Genomic DNA, 18714 nt, shown 5'->3' on the forward strand with positions numbered 1-18714 from the left:
TATTGTGAATAGTGCTGCAATAAACATGCATGTGCATGTGTCTTTATAGCTGCATAATTTATAATCCTTTGGGTATATACCCAGTAATGGGATGGCTGGGTCATATGGTACATCTAGTTCTAGATCCTTGAGGAATCGCCATACTGTTTTCCATAATGGTTGAACTAGTTTACAATCCCACCAACAGTGTAAAAGCGTTCCTATTTCTCCACATCCTCTCCAGCACCTGTTGTTTCCTGACTTTTTAATGATTGCCATTCTAACTGGTGTGAGATGGTATCTCATTGTGGTTTTGATTTGCATTTCTCTGATGGCCAGTGATGATGAGCATTTTTTCATGTGTCTGTTGGCTGTAGGAATGTCTTTTTTTGAGAAGTGTCTGTTCATATCCTTTGCCCACTTTTGGATGGGGTTGTTTGTTTTTTTCTGGTAAATTTGATTGAGTTCTTTGTAGGTTCTGGATATTAGCCCTTTGTCAGATGAGTATATTGCAAACATTTTCTCCTGTTCTGTAGGTTGCCTGTTCACTCTGATGGTAGTTTCTTTTGCTATGCAGAAGCTCTTTAGTTTAATGAGATCCCATTTGTCAATTTTGGCTTTTGCTGCCGTTGCTTTTGGTGTTTTAGACATGAAGTCTTTGCCCATGCCTATGTCCTGAATGGTACTACCTAGGTTTTCCTCTAGGGTTTTTATGGTATTAGGTCTAACATTTAAGTCTCTAATCCATCTTGAATTAATTTTCGTATAAGGAGTAAGGAAAGGATCCAGTTTCAGCTTTCTACTTATGGCTAGCCAATTTTCCCAGCACCATTTATTAAATAGGGAATCCTTTCCCCATTTCTTGTTTTTCTCAGGTTTGTCAAAGATCAGATGGCTGTAGATGTGTGGTATTATTTCTGAGGACTCTGTTCTGTTCCATTGGTCTATATCTCTGTTTTGGTACCAGTACCATGCTGTTTTGGTTACTGTAGCCTTGTAGTATAGTTTGAAGACAGGTAGCGTGATGCCTCCAGCTTTGTTCTTTTGACTTAGGATTGTCTTGGAGATGCAGGCTCTTTTTTGGTTCCATATGAACTTTAAAGCAGTTTTTTCCAATTCTGTGAAGAAACTCATTGGTAGCTTGATGGGGATGGCATTGAATCTATAAATTACCTTGGGCAGTATGGCCATTTTCACGATATTGATTCTTCCTATCCAGGAGCATGGTATGTTCTTCCATTTGTTTGTGTCCTCTTTTATTTCACTGAGCAGTGGTTTGTAGTTCTCCTTGAAGAGGTCCTTTACATCCCTTGTAAGTTGGATTCCTAGGTATTTGATTCTCTTTGAAGCAATTGTGAATGGAAGTTCATTCATGATTTGGCTCTCTGTTTGTCTGTTATTGGTGTATAAGAACGCTTGTGATTTTTGCACATTAATTTTGTATCCTGAGACTTTGCTGAAGTTGCTTATCAGCTTAAGGAGATTTTGGGCTGAGACAATGGGGTTTTCTAAATATACAATCATGTCATCTGCAAACAGGGACAATTTGACTTCTTCTTTTCCTAACTGAATACCCTTGATTTCTTTCTCTTGCCTAATTGCCCTAGCCAGAACTTCCAACACTATGTTGAATAGGAGTGGTGAGAGAGGGCACCCCTGTCTTGTGCCAGTTTTCAAAGGGAATTTTTCCAGTTTTTGCCCATTCAGTATGATATTGGCTGTGGGTTTGTCGTAAATAGCTCTTATTATTTTGAGGTACGTTCCATCAATACCGAATTTATTGAGCGTTTTTAGCATGAAGGGCTGTTGAATTTTGTCAAAAGCCTTTTCTGCATCTATTGAGATAATCATGTGGTTCTTGTCTTTGGTTCTGTTTATATGCTGGATTATGTTTATTGATTTGCAAATGTTGAACCAGCCTTGCATCCCAGGGATGAAGCCCACTTGATCACGGTGGATAAGCTTTTTGATGTGTTGCTGAATCTGGTTTGCCAGTATTTTATTGAGGATTTTTGCATCGATGTTCATCAGGGATATTGGTCTAAAATTCTCTTTTTTTGTTGTGTCTCTGCCAGGCTTTGGTATCAGGATGATGTTGGCCTCATAAAATGAGTTAGGGAGGATTCCCTCTTTTTCTATTGATTGGAATAGTTTCAGAAGGAATGGTACCAACTCCTCCTTGTACCTCTGGTAGAATTCAGCTGTGAATCCATCTGGTCCTGGACTTTTTTTGGTTGGTAGGCTATTAATTATTGCCTCAATTTCAGAGCCTGCTATTGGTCTATTCAGGGATTCAACTTCTTCCTGGTTTAGTCTTGGAAGAGTGTAAATGTCCAGGAAATTATCCATTTCTTCTAGATTTTCCAGTTTATTTGCGTAGAGGTGTTTATAGTATTCTCTGATGGTAGTTTGTATTTCTGTGGGGTTGGTGGTGATATCCCCTTTATCATTTTTAATTGCATCAATTTGATTCTTCTCTCTTTTCTTCTTTATTAGTCTTGCTAGTGGTCTGTCAACTTTGTTGATCTTTTCAAAAAACCAACTCCTGGATTCATTGATTTTTTGGAGGGTTTTTTGTGTCTCTATCTCCTTCAGTTCTGCTCTGATCTTAGTTATTTCTTGCCTTCTGCTAGCTTTCGAATGTGTTTGCTCTTGCTTCTCTAGTTCTTTTAATTGCGATGTTAGAGTGTCAATTTTAGATCTTTCCTGCTTTCTCTTGTGGGCATTTAGTGCTATAAATTTCCCTCCACACACTGCTTTAAATGTGTCCCAGAGATTCTGGTATGTTGTATCTTTGTTCTCATTGGTTTCAAAGAACATCTTTATTTCTGCCTTCATTTCGTTATGTACCCAATAGTCATTCAGGAGCAGGTTGTTCAGTTTCCATGTAGTTGAGCGGTTTTGATTGAGTTTCTTAGTCCTGAGTTCTAGTTTGATTGCACTGTGGTCTGAGAGACAGTTTGTTATAATTTCTGTTCTTGTACATTTGCTGAGGAGTGATTTACTTCCAATTACGTGGTCAATTTTGGAGTAAGTACGATGTGGTGCTGAGAAGAATGTATATTCTGTTGATTTGGCCTGGAGAGTTCTATAGATGTCTATTAGGTCTGCTTGCTGCAGAGATGAGTTCAATTCCTGGATATCCTTGTTAACTTTCTGTCTTGTTGATCTGTCTAATGTTGACAGTGGAGTGTTGAAGTCTCCCATTATTATTGTATGGGAGTCTAAGTCTCTTTGTAAGTCTCTAAGGACTTGCTTTATGAATCTGGGTGCTCCTGTATTGGGTGCATATATATTTAGGATAGTTAGCTCTTCCTGTTGAATTGATCCCTTTACCATTATGTAATGGCCTTCTTTGTCTCTTTTGATCTTTGATGGTTTAAAGTCTGTTTTATCAGAGACTAGTATTGCAACCCCCGCTTTTTTTTGTTCTCCATTTGCTTGGTAAATCTTCCTCCATCCCTTTATTTTGAGCCTATGTATGTCTCTGCGTGTGAGATGGGTCTCCTGAATACAGCAGACTGATGGGTCTTGACTCTTTATCCAGTTTGCCAGTCTGTGTCTTTTAATTGGAGCATTTAGTCCATTTACATTTAAGGTTAAGATTGTTATGTGTGAACTTGATCCTGCCATTATGATATTAACTGGTTATTTTGCTCGTTAGTTGATGCAGTTTCTTCCTAGCCTTGATGGTCTTTACATTTTGGCATGTTTTTGCAATGGCTGGTACCGGTTGTTCCTTTCCATGTTGAGTGCTTCCTTCAGGGTCTCTTGTAAGGCAGGCCTAGTGGTGACAAAATCTCTAAGCATTTGCTTATCTGTAAAGGATTTTATTTCTCCTTCACTTATGAAACTTAGTTTGGCTGGATATGAAATTCTGGGTTTAAAATTCTTTTCTTTAAGAATGTTGAATATTGGCCCCCACTCTCTTCTGGCTTGTAGAGTTTCTGCCGAGAGATCTGCTGTGAGTCTGATGGGCTTCCCTTTGTGGGTAACCCGACCTTTCTCTCTGGCTGCCCTTAAGATTTTTTCCTTCATTTCAACTTTGGTGAATCTGGCAATTATGTGTCTTGGAGTTGCTCTTCTCGAGGAGTATCTTTGTGGCGTTCTCTGTATTTCCTGGATTTGAATGTTGGCCTGCCCTACTAGGTTGGGGAAGTTCTCCTGGATGATATCCTGAAGAGTGTTTTCCAACTTGGTTCCATTTTCCCCCTCACTTTCAGGCACCCCAATCAGACGTAGATTTGGTCTTTTTACATAATCCCATACTTCTTGCAGGCTTTGTTCATTTCTTTTTCTTCTTTTTTCTTTTGGTTTCTCTTCTCGCTTCATTTCATTCATTTGATCCTCAATCGCTGATACTCTTTCTTCCAGTTGATCGAGTCGGTTACTGAAGCTTGTGCATTTGTCACGTATTTCTCGTGTCATGGTTTTCATCTCTTTCATTTCGTTTAGGACCTTCTCTGCATTAATTACTCTAGCCATCAATTCTTCCACTTTTTTTTCAAAATTTTTAGTTTCTTTGCGCTGGGTACGTAATTCCTCCTTTAGCTCTGAGAAATTTGATGGACTGAAGCCTTCTTCTCTCATCTCGTCAAAGTCATTCTCCGTCCAGCTTTGATCCGTTGCTGGCAATGAGCTGCGCTCCTTTGCCGGGGGAGATGCACTCTTATTTTTTGAATTTCCAGCTTTTCTGCCCTGCTTTTTCCCCATCTTTGTAGTTTTATCTGCCTCTGGTCTTTGATGATGGTGATGTACTGATGGGGTTTTGGTGTAGGTGTCCTTCCTGTTTGATAGTTTTCCTTCTAACAGTCAGGACCCTCAGCTGTAGGTCTGCTGGAGATTGCTTGAGGTCCACTCCAGACCCTGTTTGCCTGGGTATCAGCAGCAGAGGCTGCAGAAGATAGAATATTTCTGAACAGCGAGTGTACCTGTCTGATTCTTGCTTTGGAAGCTTCCTCTCAGGGGTGTACTCCACCCTGTGAGGTGTGGGGTGTCAGACTGCCCCTAGTGGGGGATGTCTCCCAGTTAGGCTACTCAGGGGTCAGGGACCCACTTGAGCAGGCAGTCTGTCCCTTCTCAGATCTCAACCTCCGTGTTGGGAGATCCACTGCTCTCTTCAAAGCTGTCAGACAGAGTCGTTTGCGTCTGCAGAGGCTTCTGCTGCGTTTATTGTTTACTGTGCCCTGTCCCCAGAGGTGGAGTCTACAGAGACAGGCAGGTTTCCTTGAGCTGCTGTGAGCTCCACCCAGTTGGAGCTTCCCAGCAGCTTTGTTTACCTACTTAAGCCTCAGCAATGGCGGGCGCCCCTCCCACAGCCTCGCTGCTGCCTTGCCGGTAGATCACAGACTGCTGTGCTAGCAATGAGGGAGGCTCCGTGGGCGTGGGACCCTCCCGGCCAGGTGTGGGATATGATCTCCTGGTGTGCCTGTTTGCTTAAAGTGCCGTATTGGGGTGGGAGTTACCCAATTTTCCAGGTGTTGTGTGTCTCAGTTCCCCTGGCTAGGAAAAGGGATTCCCTTCGCCCTTGCGCTTCCCAGGTGAGGCAATGCCTCGCCCTGCTTCAGCTCTCACTGGTCGGGCTGCAGCAGCTGACCAGCACGGATCCTCCGGCACTCCCCAGTGAGATGAACCCAGTACCTCAGTTGAAAATGCCGAAATCACCGGTCTTCTGTGTCGCTCGCGCTGGGAGTTGGAGACTGCAGCTGTTCCTATTCGGCCATCTTGCTCCGCCCCACAAGAATCAGTTTTCTTACCTTCTTTACGTGACATTCCTGTATGGCATTTTAGCAGCAGGTCCTGAGGAGATCATCCTCCTGAAAGAAGAAAAAAATCTAGAGGTAAGTTGGCCATAAAATTATCCAAGTTTTACTGTGACCTAATAGTAATAATGGAATATGAATTATTACCATAATTCACATCCATATTAGAAAATTCTTTCTTGGTTGGAGAAAACGTGGTTTTTACCTCTCAGTCTGGAGAAAATAAGTTGTGTGAAAATAAGATGTGCCTCTGGCACATCTACATGTTTATGCAGATCCATTCCCTAGAGGAACTTCCAAATAAAGGGAGCACGTTATATATGGCAACTGAGAAACATACCTTTATGTTGCCTGTTGTAGGATTATTTCTTGACATTAACATTTTTATGCACCCCCATATTAAGTTTTATGCTTAGATTTAATGTCACCAGGTAGGAACCAAGGTAAATGCCACATCCCAAATCCACAGAGAGTCAGAGCTAAACTGTCAGTTATCAAATCTGTCTTTTTATGTGCTGTGTGATTTATACACATTGCTTTAGAAAGCTGCATTAACTGGAAAATGCTGGTTTGTGGAGGGGCAAGGAAGTACATTTACAGGTGAGCTTGGCTGTACTGTGTTGATTTCTCTCTAGAACAGTCTTCACAATTCTTTGCTCACAGTTAGAGGTCTGCTGAAAGTGACGCAGTGTAGATGAAAACAGCTTGCTTAATCATTCCTGAAACACGGGAAAAATTAAAATACATTTTTTTCTTTGTCAAGCAATAAAAACAATGCCAGATTGTTAATGCCTCTTTTATACATTTCACTTAAAAGACCTCAAAAAGAACATCAAGGAGAATAAAGGCAAAATCTATTCCCCAATGGCGTCATTATACATGTTGAAGACTCTAAAACTAAAACTCTACAGACATTCAGGAAGAGCAGAGGAATAAATGACAGCAAACTGAAGAGTGTGTCTCTGGAGCTTTGTTCAACCTGCTTTGTTCAAATTCATTCAAATTGGATAATGAAAAGCAAAGATCTTTTTTGTTTCAACATTAAAGTAGTAAATTAGTGAGTGGTGAGTTGCTAATTGTTCTGTAAAGTATTTAAGGTGTCAGGAGTGTCCCATCTCCAATTTTTAAAATGGCATCCTTATGGTTGAAATGAAAGGAACTATTAGAGTAGTGTAAAACAATGTTTTTAATAATTTATGCTGGTTCAGTTGAAATGATTTTCATTTAGAAATACTCATTGAAGTTCTTGTTTTTACTTGAGATAAACAAGTTTTATTTTAGACTTCAAGATATCCAATAGAAATTCATTTTCTAGATGGGGCTACAGTAGAAAGATAGATTAGAGCTATCCAATGTTGTGTTTCAAATCTGGCTGTTTCTACTTGCTTTGAGGGTATAGAATTAGCAGGTTTGGTTAAATTTTACTTGAATTTTGGGTGACCTTTTCTAATCCTGACTGTTTCATAATTTAATGTCTTGACCTTCGTTTTCCATGGAGCCACCTTAGTGATAAATGCAGAGATTTAATAACTAGAACTAGTTGACAGGTGACCTTTCGTACATGGCTGTTCCTTTTTGCTGTGGAAACCACTGTTTTGCAAGTTTTATTTCACAAATTTTAATTATCTATTCTATTGTCTATAAGCTTATTCAGAGAGAAGAAAGTAAAGGTTAAATATTACATTTTTCTTACTGATTAAAATGTAAAGTGCTTGGCAGTTGTCCCAATATATCATTCAGAAAGGATAGGGCAATTTGTCAGGTTCATATCTGAAGAAGAGAGAGGGATAGTTTTCCCAGGGTGGTTGGTAAGGATGAAACTGGCCTAGGAGAGTGAGCAATCACATCAGCTAAGTGAAGGTAACAGGTGTGTGTGTGTGCACGTGCATGTGTGTGTGGGGGGGGTGTGAATTTAGAACAGAGGAACATAAGGGTTCTTTTACTGTATGTGTACTAATTTAAAGAGAAAAGTGACTCTGAGTCAACGAGAGGTGAAACTTGCCAGTCAGGGTGAATAACCTGTCAGTTTTGGCCCTCTCTCTCTCTCTCTCTCCCCCACCCCCTTCTCTCACTCTCACTCACTTTCTCTCTTAACCAGGAAAGAATTGGTTAAGCATATCATGATAAATTCATTTCCGGAATCTATATCAATAAAATATATTGTTTACAAATGAGGAAATAAGGCTGAGTAATTATAAAAATGCTAGAGACTCTTAGAAAGAGTTGAGAATATCTACACTTTGCCCCCACTCTACAGTGTCAGAGAACATAGGACCTTCACAGGGAATTAATTCCTCTGTACTTACATTCTTCAGTATTTTTAAAAGCAGAATTCATTTGCATGCCTCTCAAATACTCATGCTTATAATAAAATAAAAATAAAAACAGGCATGGTATAAAAAGACCCATCGTGTGAACATAGTATCCCAGTCAGCCGTTGTCCTGGATCCTCATAGAAGGGAAGAGTCATTCACGAGTTAGAGACCTCTTGACAGTCTTCAAAGAACACGGATTTCCAAGGACTTGCAAATGGTCAGTGTGAGTTTCTAAAGTGAATTTCTGAAGGAGGCTTTTGGGCAGTGGGGAGGTATTATTCCCTTTAGTCCTGGAGACCACTTTAGAAAATAGTATCATCTGCCATGGTCTTTTTTCCCCGACATGGATGGTAATTATTTATTGCTTGAGAATCTTTCACTGCTCTTGTGAAAGAAACAGTTTGAAAAGCAAATTGAGTAAGCAGATGTGAAGGACCATTTAAAAACTAATAAAATTGGTCATGATTAGTTTCTCTTAGACTGAAATTTCAGCCATATTTCAAGCTGAAAATATCAAGAAAAACATTTTCAATAATTTTTTATGTCATGCTAGCCCTATTGCCAAAAAGGAAAGTTTATTTATGCTCACATGCAAATAATTTTGGTGAGATTATTGATTATAAGCATGTTTAAAGCATTAATCTATGATTTAATTAAAATAATTTAAATATAATAGTGAACAAGATTTGAGGTGTTTGCATGTATGTATGTTAAGAATAGTGAAAATCAGTAATAATTTTTTCTTTGATATTCCACATTTCCTAATGCTGCTGTGAGTGCATTTCCTGAAAGATAACATATGCTCTTCTTTTTAACCTGAAAGATATCTAATGTCCTTTGGACATCACGTTTATCTCAACTTCCTCAACTCAGTAATGGAAAATAAAATAAGGTAGCTTGAAAAATCTACCATGAAAATTATGGGGAATAATGTAATAAAGTACTGAGAAAGAGGACTGACCTGTAATAGGCATTCAATCATGTGTATATCAAAAAATCTACTACGCTATACTTGTAGGTCTCTCTGGTACTGTTTCTTCCCTTCCTCTTTCTCTCACCCTCTACCTGTGCCCCAGCCAATAATGAAGTCATTTTTTCCTGTAAGGTGGCAAAATGTCATGATTCATTTTAGCAGAGAAATGACTTGTTTTACAAAGCCATCCCTTAGGCTTCTAAAACAGCATACGAATTGATTCTAGTTGATCATGAAACTCCCCCACACAGCTTAGTGCTGTGTACTGAGATTAAGTTCACATTGATTAGAATTTTAAAATTATTTTACTCTTCACAATGCTTTGCACAGAATAGGTGCTAAATAAAAACTATGTGGTTGTTCAATAGATGTCACCAATTCTTAACTCCTCCCAAGCTGATAGTTTTGAAACCAAATGTGCTGGTATAGAGTTAGTATACTTTTGCAGAGGAAGAAAATAGCCAAAACAAATATAGTGCTGTTACCATAAAAGAAAAATCAATATTTTAGACCTTAAATAAAAGGAAGTGTTTGACATGTGTGGACTTTTTTTAACAAGGACACAGGGACCCAGACAGGGTTGGCTGAATATTTGTGTTGCTCTCAGTTTATAGACACAGCTGAAGCCCAGTGAAAGTATTTTGAATATACAAGATATTTTCAACGATGTTTTGAGTGCACAAGAGACAAGATGAAGAAGACAAGTTTGTTTTTAATGAAAAAAGCAAAAAATAGATACAATTCAACTATAAAGGGAGAATTCAAAATTTAGATGTGGCTTAATAAAGTGGAACCAGATAAATCTTAACAAAGGTCTTGGAAAATCCAGGGCCTCAGTCTAGAAAGAAAGAGTAACTGCTTACTGAAGCAGAACTGAGTAAGTGAAGACATATGGAATAAATTTCCAAGCAAAGCCCCCAAATCCGGTAATATAAATGAGTTCAAGAAATAACAGTACACTTTAACAAAGAAAGTTGAGATCAAAAGACGTAGCAATAAAGTTAATAAAAAAAAAAAACTGAGATAACTAGATAAGAGCAGATTTTGGGTCAAATTGTCCATTTGTGCCTAGGTATTTCTTTATTTTTATCATAGCATACTGTAGTTTGAAGGTGCCTTCAGATATATAAATGAGACCCTTGGGCTTTGCAAGCAAACTTTTTGTGCTACCTGAAGCTCCTGATTGTGATTAGGAATGTTTCCTTCATCTGGCCCCCACACTCTTGTCATGCTTAGAAAATGGTTCCTGCAAGTAAGTGGTAAAATAGAGCAATTATCATGTTCATCCATGTCTCCTGGTACCTTATTCAGGAAGGCAGATGGCTAGGCAAAACTATTACCCAGAAGTATAGACCAAGAAGTATAAACGTCTCTTAAGATGATGGCCATGGTGACAGTAGGGTCAAGTGAATAGTTAAACAAAAAAACAAAGTGGCAATTTTATAGATCACCATCTACCCTCAAAACCGTTGCATTCATAATATTCTGCCCAACGACATATTTGTCACATAAACAAAAGGCTGTTGTTCCCAATGTTTGCCCTCAAGTTGTTAGTTAGCTGCTGACCTCATAATCTGCACAGCTGTGGCATCCCAATATGTTGTCATGAAACAGATTGTGATGTCTTAATTGATCACTTTTAGAGGTTACAATTGTCAAGTGAGACCAGTATGCTGATTTTTATTAGTTAAATTAAGCCTTGTTACAGCAAAACTGGCTAATTCATTATAATGAATAGGAAATTCAGTGTAACTTACTGCATTTTATAGATTCGAACATATCCAAGGCTTTTTCTTTTTCTTCTTTTTGATTGTTTAAATTCGTGGAGGCTGTACCCCAACCATGCTTTTATTATACAATGAAGCAACTTAGAATAGTAAATGGAATGTAACCCCCCACACCATATGCATCTTGGTGATAAGTTGGAGTATGCCATATGACACACACAATTTAAATCAGGCATTGATGTGCATGACTCTAAGTGAATTGGAGGACTCAGCTAAGAGTAGTGGATGTCAGGCTCTGCTGCAAATCATCTGGCAAGAAGAATATTATGTTCTTCTCTATTGTGTAAAAGAACGTAGGCTCCTAAGAGGATGAGGAAGGGTCTTAAATCAATGCCTGACCCCAAAGCACACCTCCTTGTGCCTCCATTTTGGTCATTGGTGAAATCTTCGCTATGGCACTAATCTATAAAACTCTCTTTTCCAAGTGTCCCAATACACTCACTCACTTTGTATGGACTTATTCTCATCTGATGCCTGGACCACCTTCTACTCATATTAGTTGAGAAACCTTACTGTGACAGGGGTGATAAATAGTCCTTTTAATAGCAGAGTTTTAAGACAACTCATAAATGGGCCTTTGTGCATTCTGCAAGTCAAGTTTTTTTCAAAAGTTTTACCTTTGACATTTCAAATAAACAGACGCCTTTGTCAGTCTAGCACATTTTATAGGAGTACAAATAAAAATGAAATAAAAGAAACTAATTTAAGTTAATGTAATAACTGTTAGCATCCAAAATGCAGGAGGAAGCACAAGGATGTTTATCAAAGCACTTTTTTATAGTAGAAAAAAACAGATAATAGCTAAATGCCCAGCAGTAGACAAATTGGTACATATGGTATATCCATATAATGGAATCTTGAGCAGGCATTAAAACTATCTCTAAGGGCTGACATGGGAAAGGTTGATGATTTTCGATTAATGGTTTCTCATTAAGTAAGAAACCAAAGTGGCCAAATTATATAAAGGGCATTTCTCAACCTGTCTAAAATAATATCTGTAGAAAGGAAAAAAATGACAAAAATAGGTGTAGTGTTATTGAATGATGAGAATATGGAGAGTTTTTTTTTTATCATTTTATCCTTTCTTTTTTTAGTGTTTTGAGTTTCCCATATTACTTTACTAATTAGGGGGGAAAAGTTCTTGAAGCAGTTTGAGTAGCTTGTTATAACATTTGACTTAAGAGTCTGTGTTCAGGCACCTCAAATCGAAATGGTCTGAAAATGAGCTCCTGATCTTCCTCCCAGATCCTGCTCTGCTAAAGGCTTCTTTCCTTCTCAGTTGAAGGAAATTTCAGCCTTCCAGTTGCTTAGGCTGAAAACCTGGAGCTAACTGTCCGTGACTCCTGTCTTTCTCTTACATCCCACCTTCAATCTATGGTCAATTCAATAGGCTGTACCTTCAGAATATTTCCAGAACATAAGCAGTTTCTCTCCATCTTCTTTGCTACTCAGTGTGGCCCACATCACTATCCTCTCTTGCTGGGATTGTAGCAGCAGCCTAATCCCCCGCTTCCACCCTGGCCTCCTTTTTATCAACTTTCCACACAGCTGCCAAAGCTGTTACAACTCAGTTCAGTCATTCCTCTGTCCAAAGCCCTTCAATGGCACTTCATCTCACACAAAGTGAAAGACCCTAAGTGATTTCTAACCTGCTATCTGTCTGGCCTCAGTACCTACTTGGCTTTCCCCACTGGCTCTGCCAGGCTACATTGCTCTTCCTATTATTCCTTTCCTACCTCAGGGTATTTGCATTGGTTTTTGCATTTTCTCTGCAGGAATGCTTTTTTCCTAAATATGCTCATGACCAACTCTTTCACTTCATTCAAGTCTTTCCTCAAATATTATTTTCTCAACAAGGTCTTTTTCTGATTACTCCACCAACTCTCTCTCTCTCTCTCTCTCTGTCTCACACACACACACACACACACACACACACACTTGCACACACATACCTCCTAACCTCCTTTCCTGCTTTAATTTTCTCTATTTAGTACTTAGCCAAATTTAACATATTACATGGTATGATCGTTTATTTATTGCCTTTCTCCTGTGCCCAACTTGAATATAAGCTCTATGAGAACAGGAATTTTTGTTTATAGTTTTCACTGCTGAACTCTAACCCCTGGAACTGTACCTGAAACATCGTAGGTGCTCTGTGGCTGCTGTGAGTGCCTACCATGGATAGGAACAATGATGTTACAGCTGTATGATGACTAACTGGTTGATTTTTATGCAGTAGCTTATCTCTCAATGTAATTATTTTAATTCAATTGCTTTCACTTCCTAACTTAACCAATTGAGCCTTTAATGTATTTCAGGGACTAATGGGGGAATGAAGTTAAAATGAAGAAGATAGACATTGTTCTGACATAGTTTACTGTCTAGTGGACAGACATAATCCAACACAATACATAAAACAAGGACAGTACCCAGTTGAGAGAGGCTACTCACCAACAGGCACAATAAAAATTCAAGATCGAATGTCAGATACAAAATGTGGAATCTCATAGAAGGGAGATGAGAAAGATGTATATCAACAAAGCACATTGCTTCTTTATTACTGTTTTAAAAGAAAGGGTGACTATGTGGGAAAGAAGCAGCAAAAGCAATTTATTTGGTTGTTTTAGGACAACTGAAAGCAAGCAATAATGGAAAGGGCAGTGGGCTTAGAGTTAGAGGATCTAGATTTGAATCTAACACTGCAGTTTTATCATCTCCAAGTCCTGAAAGCTGATGCTTAACTTCTACGAGTCTCTGTTATCTCCGTGGTTAAATAAAAAGGGAGAAAGGGACTTAGACTAGCTCTAGAGACTGCCTTTGTATATACCTTCCCATCTAAAAGGAAGCCTTTCCTTATCCATCTAGGATAAACATAAACACACAAGTCAATTAACATGATGACTTGAGGGAATCTCTAAAGGGTCTCTGTAATATTTCTGCTAGCCTGGGACTTATCTTAAGTAGTTACTGGTTCCAAAAATCTCTTTTGTAACCTCATTGCTTGCTGAACTCTTCATATTTTTATTAATTGCTCATAACCATTCATGCATACAAGCAAAATACATAATTGATCCCTGGATATGTTTCTTTTGCATTTCTTTTATAGCCACCAACCTTATTACAAAGATCAAATCTTTTCATATTTTCTTATTTCACCTGAAATTGCAGTTCCGAATAAAAATATTTATCATTTAGAGTGGAAAACAAATAACTATTTTTGCCTATAATTTTAAATCAGCCCATGGGGATTATAGGAATTAAAATTATTTTTTGACGGTATACGTTTTCTTTTTGAATGGAAGCATGCTGTTAACTTGATAATCTGTGGCAGAGACTGTAGGTTTGGTATTTGTAGGCACTTCAGAGATACATCCATATTTGGTAATTATACAATATCTGAACTTTTGTTTTCCCAGAGGAACTTGTTTCACTAAGTGGAATTTATTGATTTACATACCTTCTTTCTCTATTTTTCAGCCTTTGCAACTGGACTGTGACCTTTGTGCCATAGTGTCAAACTCAGGTCAGATGGTTGGCCAGAAGGTAGGAAATGAGATAGATCGATCCTCCTGCATTTGGAGAATGAACAATGCCCCCACCAAGGGGTATGAAGAAGATGTTGGCCACATGACCATGATTCGAGTTGTGTCCCATACCAGCGTTCCTCTTTTGCTAAAAAACCCTGATTATTTTTTCAAGGAAGCGAATGCTACTATTTATGTTATTTGGGGCCCTTTCCGCAATATGAGGAAAGATGGCAATGGCATCGTTTACAACATGTTGAAAAAGACAGTTGATATCTATCCGAATGCTCAAATATATGTGACCACAGAGAAGCGCATGAGTTACTGTGATGGAGTTTTTAAGAAGGAAACTGGAAAAGACAGGTGAGTCTTCTCTGAAGCAGCTTTTTTGTCTTTTATTATCTTTTATGCTATATCTTTGCTGATTCCTTTTGCAAGATGTAAAATAAACAGTTATTTTTTAAGCTGATTGTTATATGTTCTGACTATTATGATTACTTGATAAGCCAGCCTGAGGTCTCATGTATTCCACCTATGCTACCTCCTGTTCTTTCCATTCTGATTGGTTTGAGTCTCCAAGAAATATTGGATACTTCCCCGAGGTATCTTTTGATTTTTTCTTATTTTGTTCCATTTCCTATTGATTAAGTTGGATTTCAGCTGAAAGAGGAAGCCTAAACATTTCTGTTTCAAAACCTAGTAATGGTAAGGAACTTTAGGATTATGCATTAGTCTAAACTCCTCTGGGAATTTTGCCAAAATTTTACCTGAGACCACAAACAGAACAGGCTATTGATTCTCCAATAAGATCGTGTAGCTTTTTGCATGCAAATAGGCACTGTGATCCTGAACATTATAACTTGGTGTCTGACTTGTTTAGCAGAATACCATATTGAAATTATATGTCACTTAAAATCATTAGCAGTGGAATTCTTTGAAATAAATGAGTTATAAATACCATTCATTCAATTATCCAAAAACCAATTTGCATTTTTTATTACATCCATATTTTTTGTGTAGCATTCTGTAAACTACACTTCCCACTTTGTTCCCTTGAAGCCTGATTGCTTCATTCTTTCCCCTCCCCTTCCTTGTCCTATGTCCTCTGTTTGCTCCATTTCCAGCTCCCTCATCTCTCCTGTAATTGGATTGTGTGCCATTTTTTCTTCCTTTTTAGAAAGATAACTATAAAATAGAGAAAACAGGAATTACAAATCAATCTTGGTTCTTATATCTAGCACTAATAAAGAACTGCTAAAGGAAGACATTGAAACCAATAGCTAAAGTTTTAAATTATCTGTGAATTTTGCTTATTTGTGCAATATCATGGTTAAATTGAGCATCTGCTATAGTTCCAATATTAGCATTCCAATTTATTCAAAGTATATGTATTTCACTATACAATATTATCAAATCTAAGCTTTTAACGGTATTGAGATATGTGCTTAGGGGGGTGCAGTTTCTGATATCTCTGGATGTCATTTGAATGCTGATGATTATTTAAAAATCTTAGGTGGATCAACTCTCCTTTGGTAATGTGGGTTGATCTGAATTTAACATTTTGTACTTCTGAGCGCCAAAAATACACAGCTTCATATGAAATACAAGACAGAAATAGCCATGAAATACTAGTTCCTCCGACTATATGACTTAGTAAGAAGAATCCCAAAGGTGAGATTTGAGTCAATGTAGCATAAACTGTCCAAAATGACAGGCAGTAGAGATGAAAGGAATAGGTATGGCACTTCAAAGAAATATGGTCATATGTCACACTATTCTATATAAATATGAAGCCTATTCACAAAGGGCTTTGGAAATTTCTTGTCTCTCATCAGCCCAGAGCATTGCAATTAATGAGATGTATTTGGCTTTTCGTTAGAGTTAACCCTCAAGATATCACCCAGACATAACTATAAGCCCTAGAGTCATTTGGTGGCGGGGGGAGGGGTATCAGAGAAGAGCTTTGCATGCTGTTGGTTCATGTTTTTATGTGTTTATTTCACATTGACTTTTGTCATGAGCTTTCATGGAGACAACACCATCAATATTTGTAAATTGTAAAAGAACTGGGAGAGAATAGCTTTGGGAGATCATTTTCTTACTGGCCATGATGAAGAAAGCTATATAGTAGGAAAATTACTGGTAATTTTACTCAGTTAATAAAGTTAATTTGCTGGGTGTCATTCGATTGGTAGAGTTACCAAAATGAGAGTTGAAGAAACCGAAATATGGTTTCAGTTTATGGTGCATTCTTATGTTTCTCACTGAGTCTATTTCTGTCTGGTTACTTCACTGAGTACTCCAACCAGACAAGAGAAGACAACTATGCTAGTGTTTTAGAAATGGACAGAACGGGTGATTTAAGTAGAGCCTGGTTGGATAACAAAATGTTGACCAAAATGACCTCAGAAGCTGCTGTTCCCAGTCTATATTCTAATGACACCTATGTTAAAGACTTTTCTTGTCTAAGAATTTCCCATGGCAATCTGATATTCATTGTCAAATTTCAAACTAGAATATATTATTCAACTTTTCATGAAGGAAAATGTCAAACTTATAAAGTAGAGACACTAGTGGTATAATGAGCCTCTGTATAACCACCACTTAGCTTGAATAATTATAAATCCATGACCAGTATGGTTTCATCTATACCCCTACACACTTTCTCTCTCACCAAAGATTATGTTGAAACAAATCTCAGATATCATATAATTTTATTTATAAATATTTTGGTGTATATCTCTAAAAGATAAAGATTCTTAAAATTAATACAATACCATTCCTCTACATAAAAATCAACAATTCTGCCATAATATCATTATATATTTAGTTTTCAAATTTCCCAATTGTCTCATTGGTATATTTTTCATAGTTTGTTTTAATTAGGATTAGCATAAGGTTCATACATACTAATTGATTGATATGTGTCTTATATTTCTCCTAACCTGTATAGCTACTTCCCTGTCTCTCCTTCTCTATTCTGTCTCCTTCTCTATCTGTTGTTGAAGAAACCTAGGCATTAGTTGTATAGAGTTTTCCACAATCTAGATTTGTTAATCACATTCCCATGTTCTTTCTTTTTCTTCTACACTGATATTTGTGTATTGAGGCTTGGTTGGAATCAGGTTTTTTGTTTTGTTTTGTTTTGTTTTTTGCCAAAACCATTAGGTGGTTCTTCTCTCAGGAGAAATACTCTCTATTTTTCTATTTTTTATGTTAGATACCATTAATGATTATTTGCCAGATTAAATAATTTATTAGGATTGCACAATGGTGCTATTTCATCATATCCTTTTTATTCATTAGCTGATATACTTTATTAAGAATAATTTACCCTCTTATTCATTTGGTTACTAGGAGATAGAAACCAATACTCTTCTCCTCTTTCTTTACCAGTTTTAATGTACTAGTTTCCTCGCATTCTCTATAGGTGACCAGTATTATTGATATTTACATATTAACTTACAGACTTAAACATACTTGAAGTATTTTAATTTATTAAAATTATACCCTTATGCTCAAATTGTCCTATTTTGACCTATGGGAACCTCTTCAGATTGGCTTTGAGTCCTTTTGACATGCCCTTAGTAGCCTTTGATAGCTTCTTTGTTTCCTAGTATTATGGGATGTTTCAGGCTTTTGTTGTACGTATTCCGAGGCAGACCTGCATTCAGACATTTCTCCAAAGAACGTCAGTTTCTTTTAGTAGTTAAGAGAGCATAATATTAGCACCATGGCTGCTCATTGCTACTGGGTTGGTCTTTGTTTCTTGGGCTTTACAGTAGACAGAGCTAGCATATAAACAATATATACTGTGTATATTGTTTAAAGATAAAATCATTATGAGTTCAAACCGAAACTTTCAATTCAAATCCAGGGCTAATAGGTTTTAAGTTTACATCCTCTATTCTACATCTGTTCCTTCTTTTTACCATGCTGACAATCACAGGTCTCAGAGATTTCAATGTACTTATTCATCTGCTTTATATCACAACACATACACACACACAGACACACACACACACACACACACTAATCTTAGAGTAAGAATAACAGCACAGCAAGCAATATAATTATGGTAAACACTTTAAGGATATTTTGCATCAAAGAACATTTGAATGGCAAGCATTTGTGTGGATCTGTGCTCACAAAGTATGTGTTGGTTATAGTCTCCAAAAAAGTTTTTGACCTTTTTTTCCTAAGTAAATAGGAGTGAATTCAGTGGTATACATCACTGCAGGCATTAGGAAATGGAGAATAAGGGGTGTCCATTTAATTTTGCTTTAATTGTAAAGCTATTTTGTTTGATTTGCCTGTACTTATTAGAACTTTTTAGCAAGTACTTATTTTCATTATCAAGTTTTTAACATAGAG

The 18714-nt window shown here is 37.5% G+C and overlaps 1 protein-coding gene across 7 annotated transcripts in view; it reads left to right on the forward strand.

The window, feature by feature from the left end:
* The window catches only part of ST6GALNAC3 (ST6 N-acetylgalactosaminide alpha-2,6-sialyltransferase 3), a 574051-nt gene that overhangs the window by 335740 nt on the left and 219597 nt on the right, over window positions 1-18714 (forward strand). For all 7 annotated transcript variants that reach the window (XM_025389524.1, XM_025389491.1, XM_025389518.1 and 4 more), the window contains one exon: window positions 14294-14703. In XM_025389524.1, coding sequence (XP_025245309.1) covers window positions 14345-14703 — 359 coding nt within the window. In that variant the 5' untranslated portion in view covers window positions 14294-14344. The remainder of the gene's footprint in view (window positions 1-14293; window positions 14704-18714) is intronic.

Source organism: Theropithecus gelada, chromosome 1, assembly GCF_003255815.1.
Source record: "Theropithecus gelada isolate Dixy chromosome 1, Tgel_1.0, whole genome shotgun sequence".
NCBI classification, from domain to species: Eukaryota; Metazoa; Chordata; class Mammalia; order Primates; family Cercopithecidae; genus Theropithecus; species Theropithecus gelada.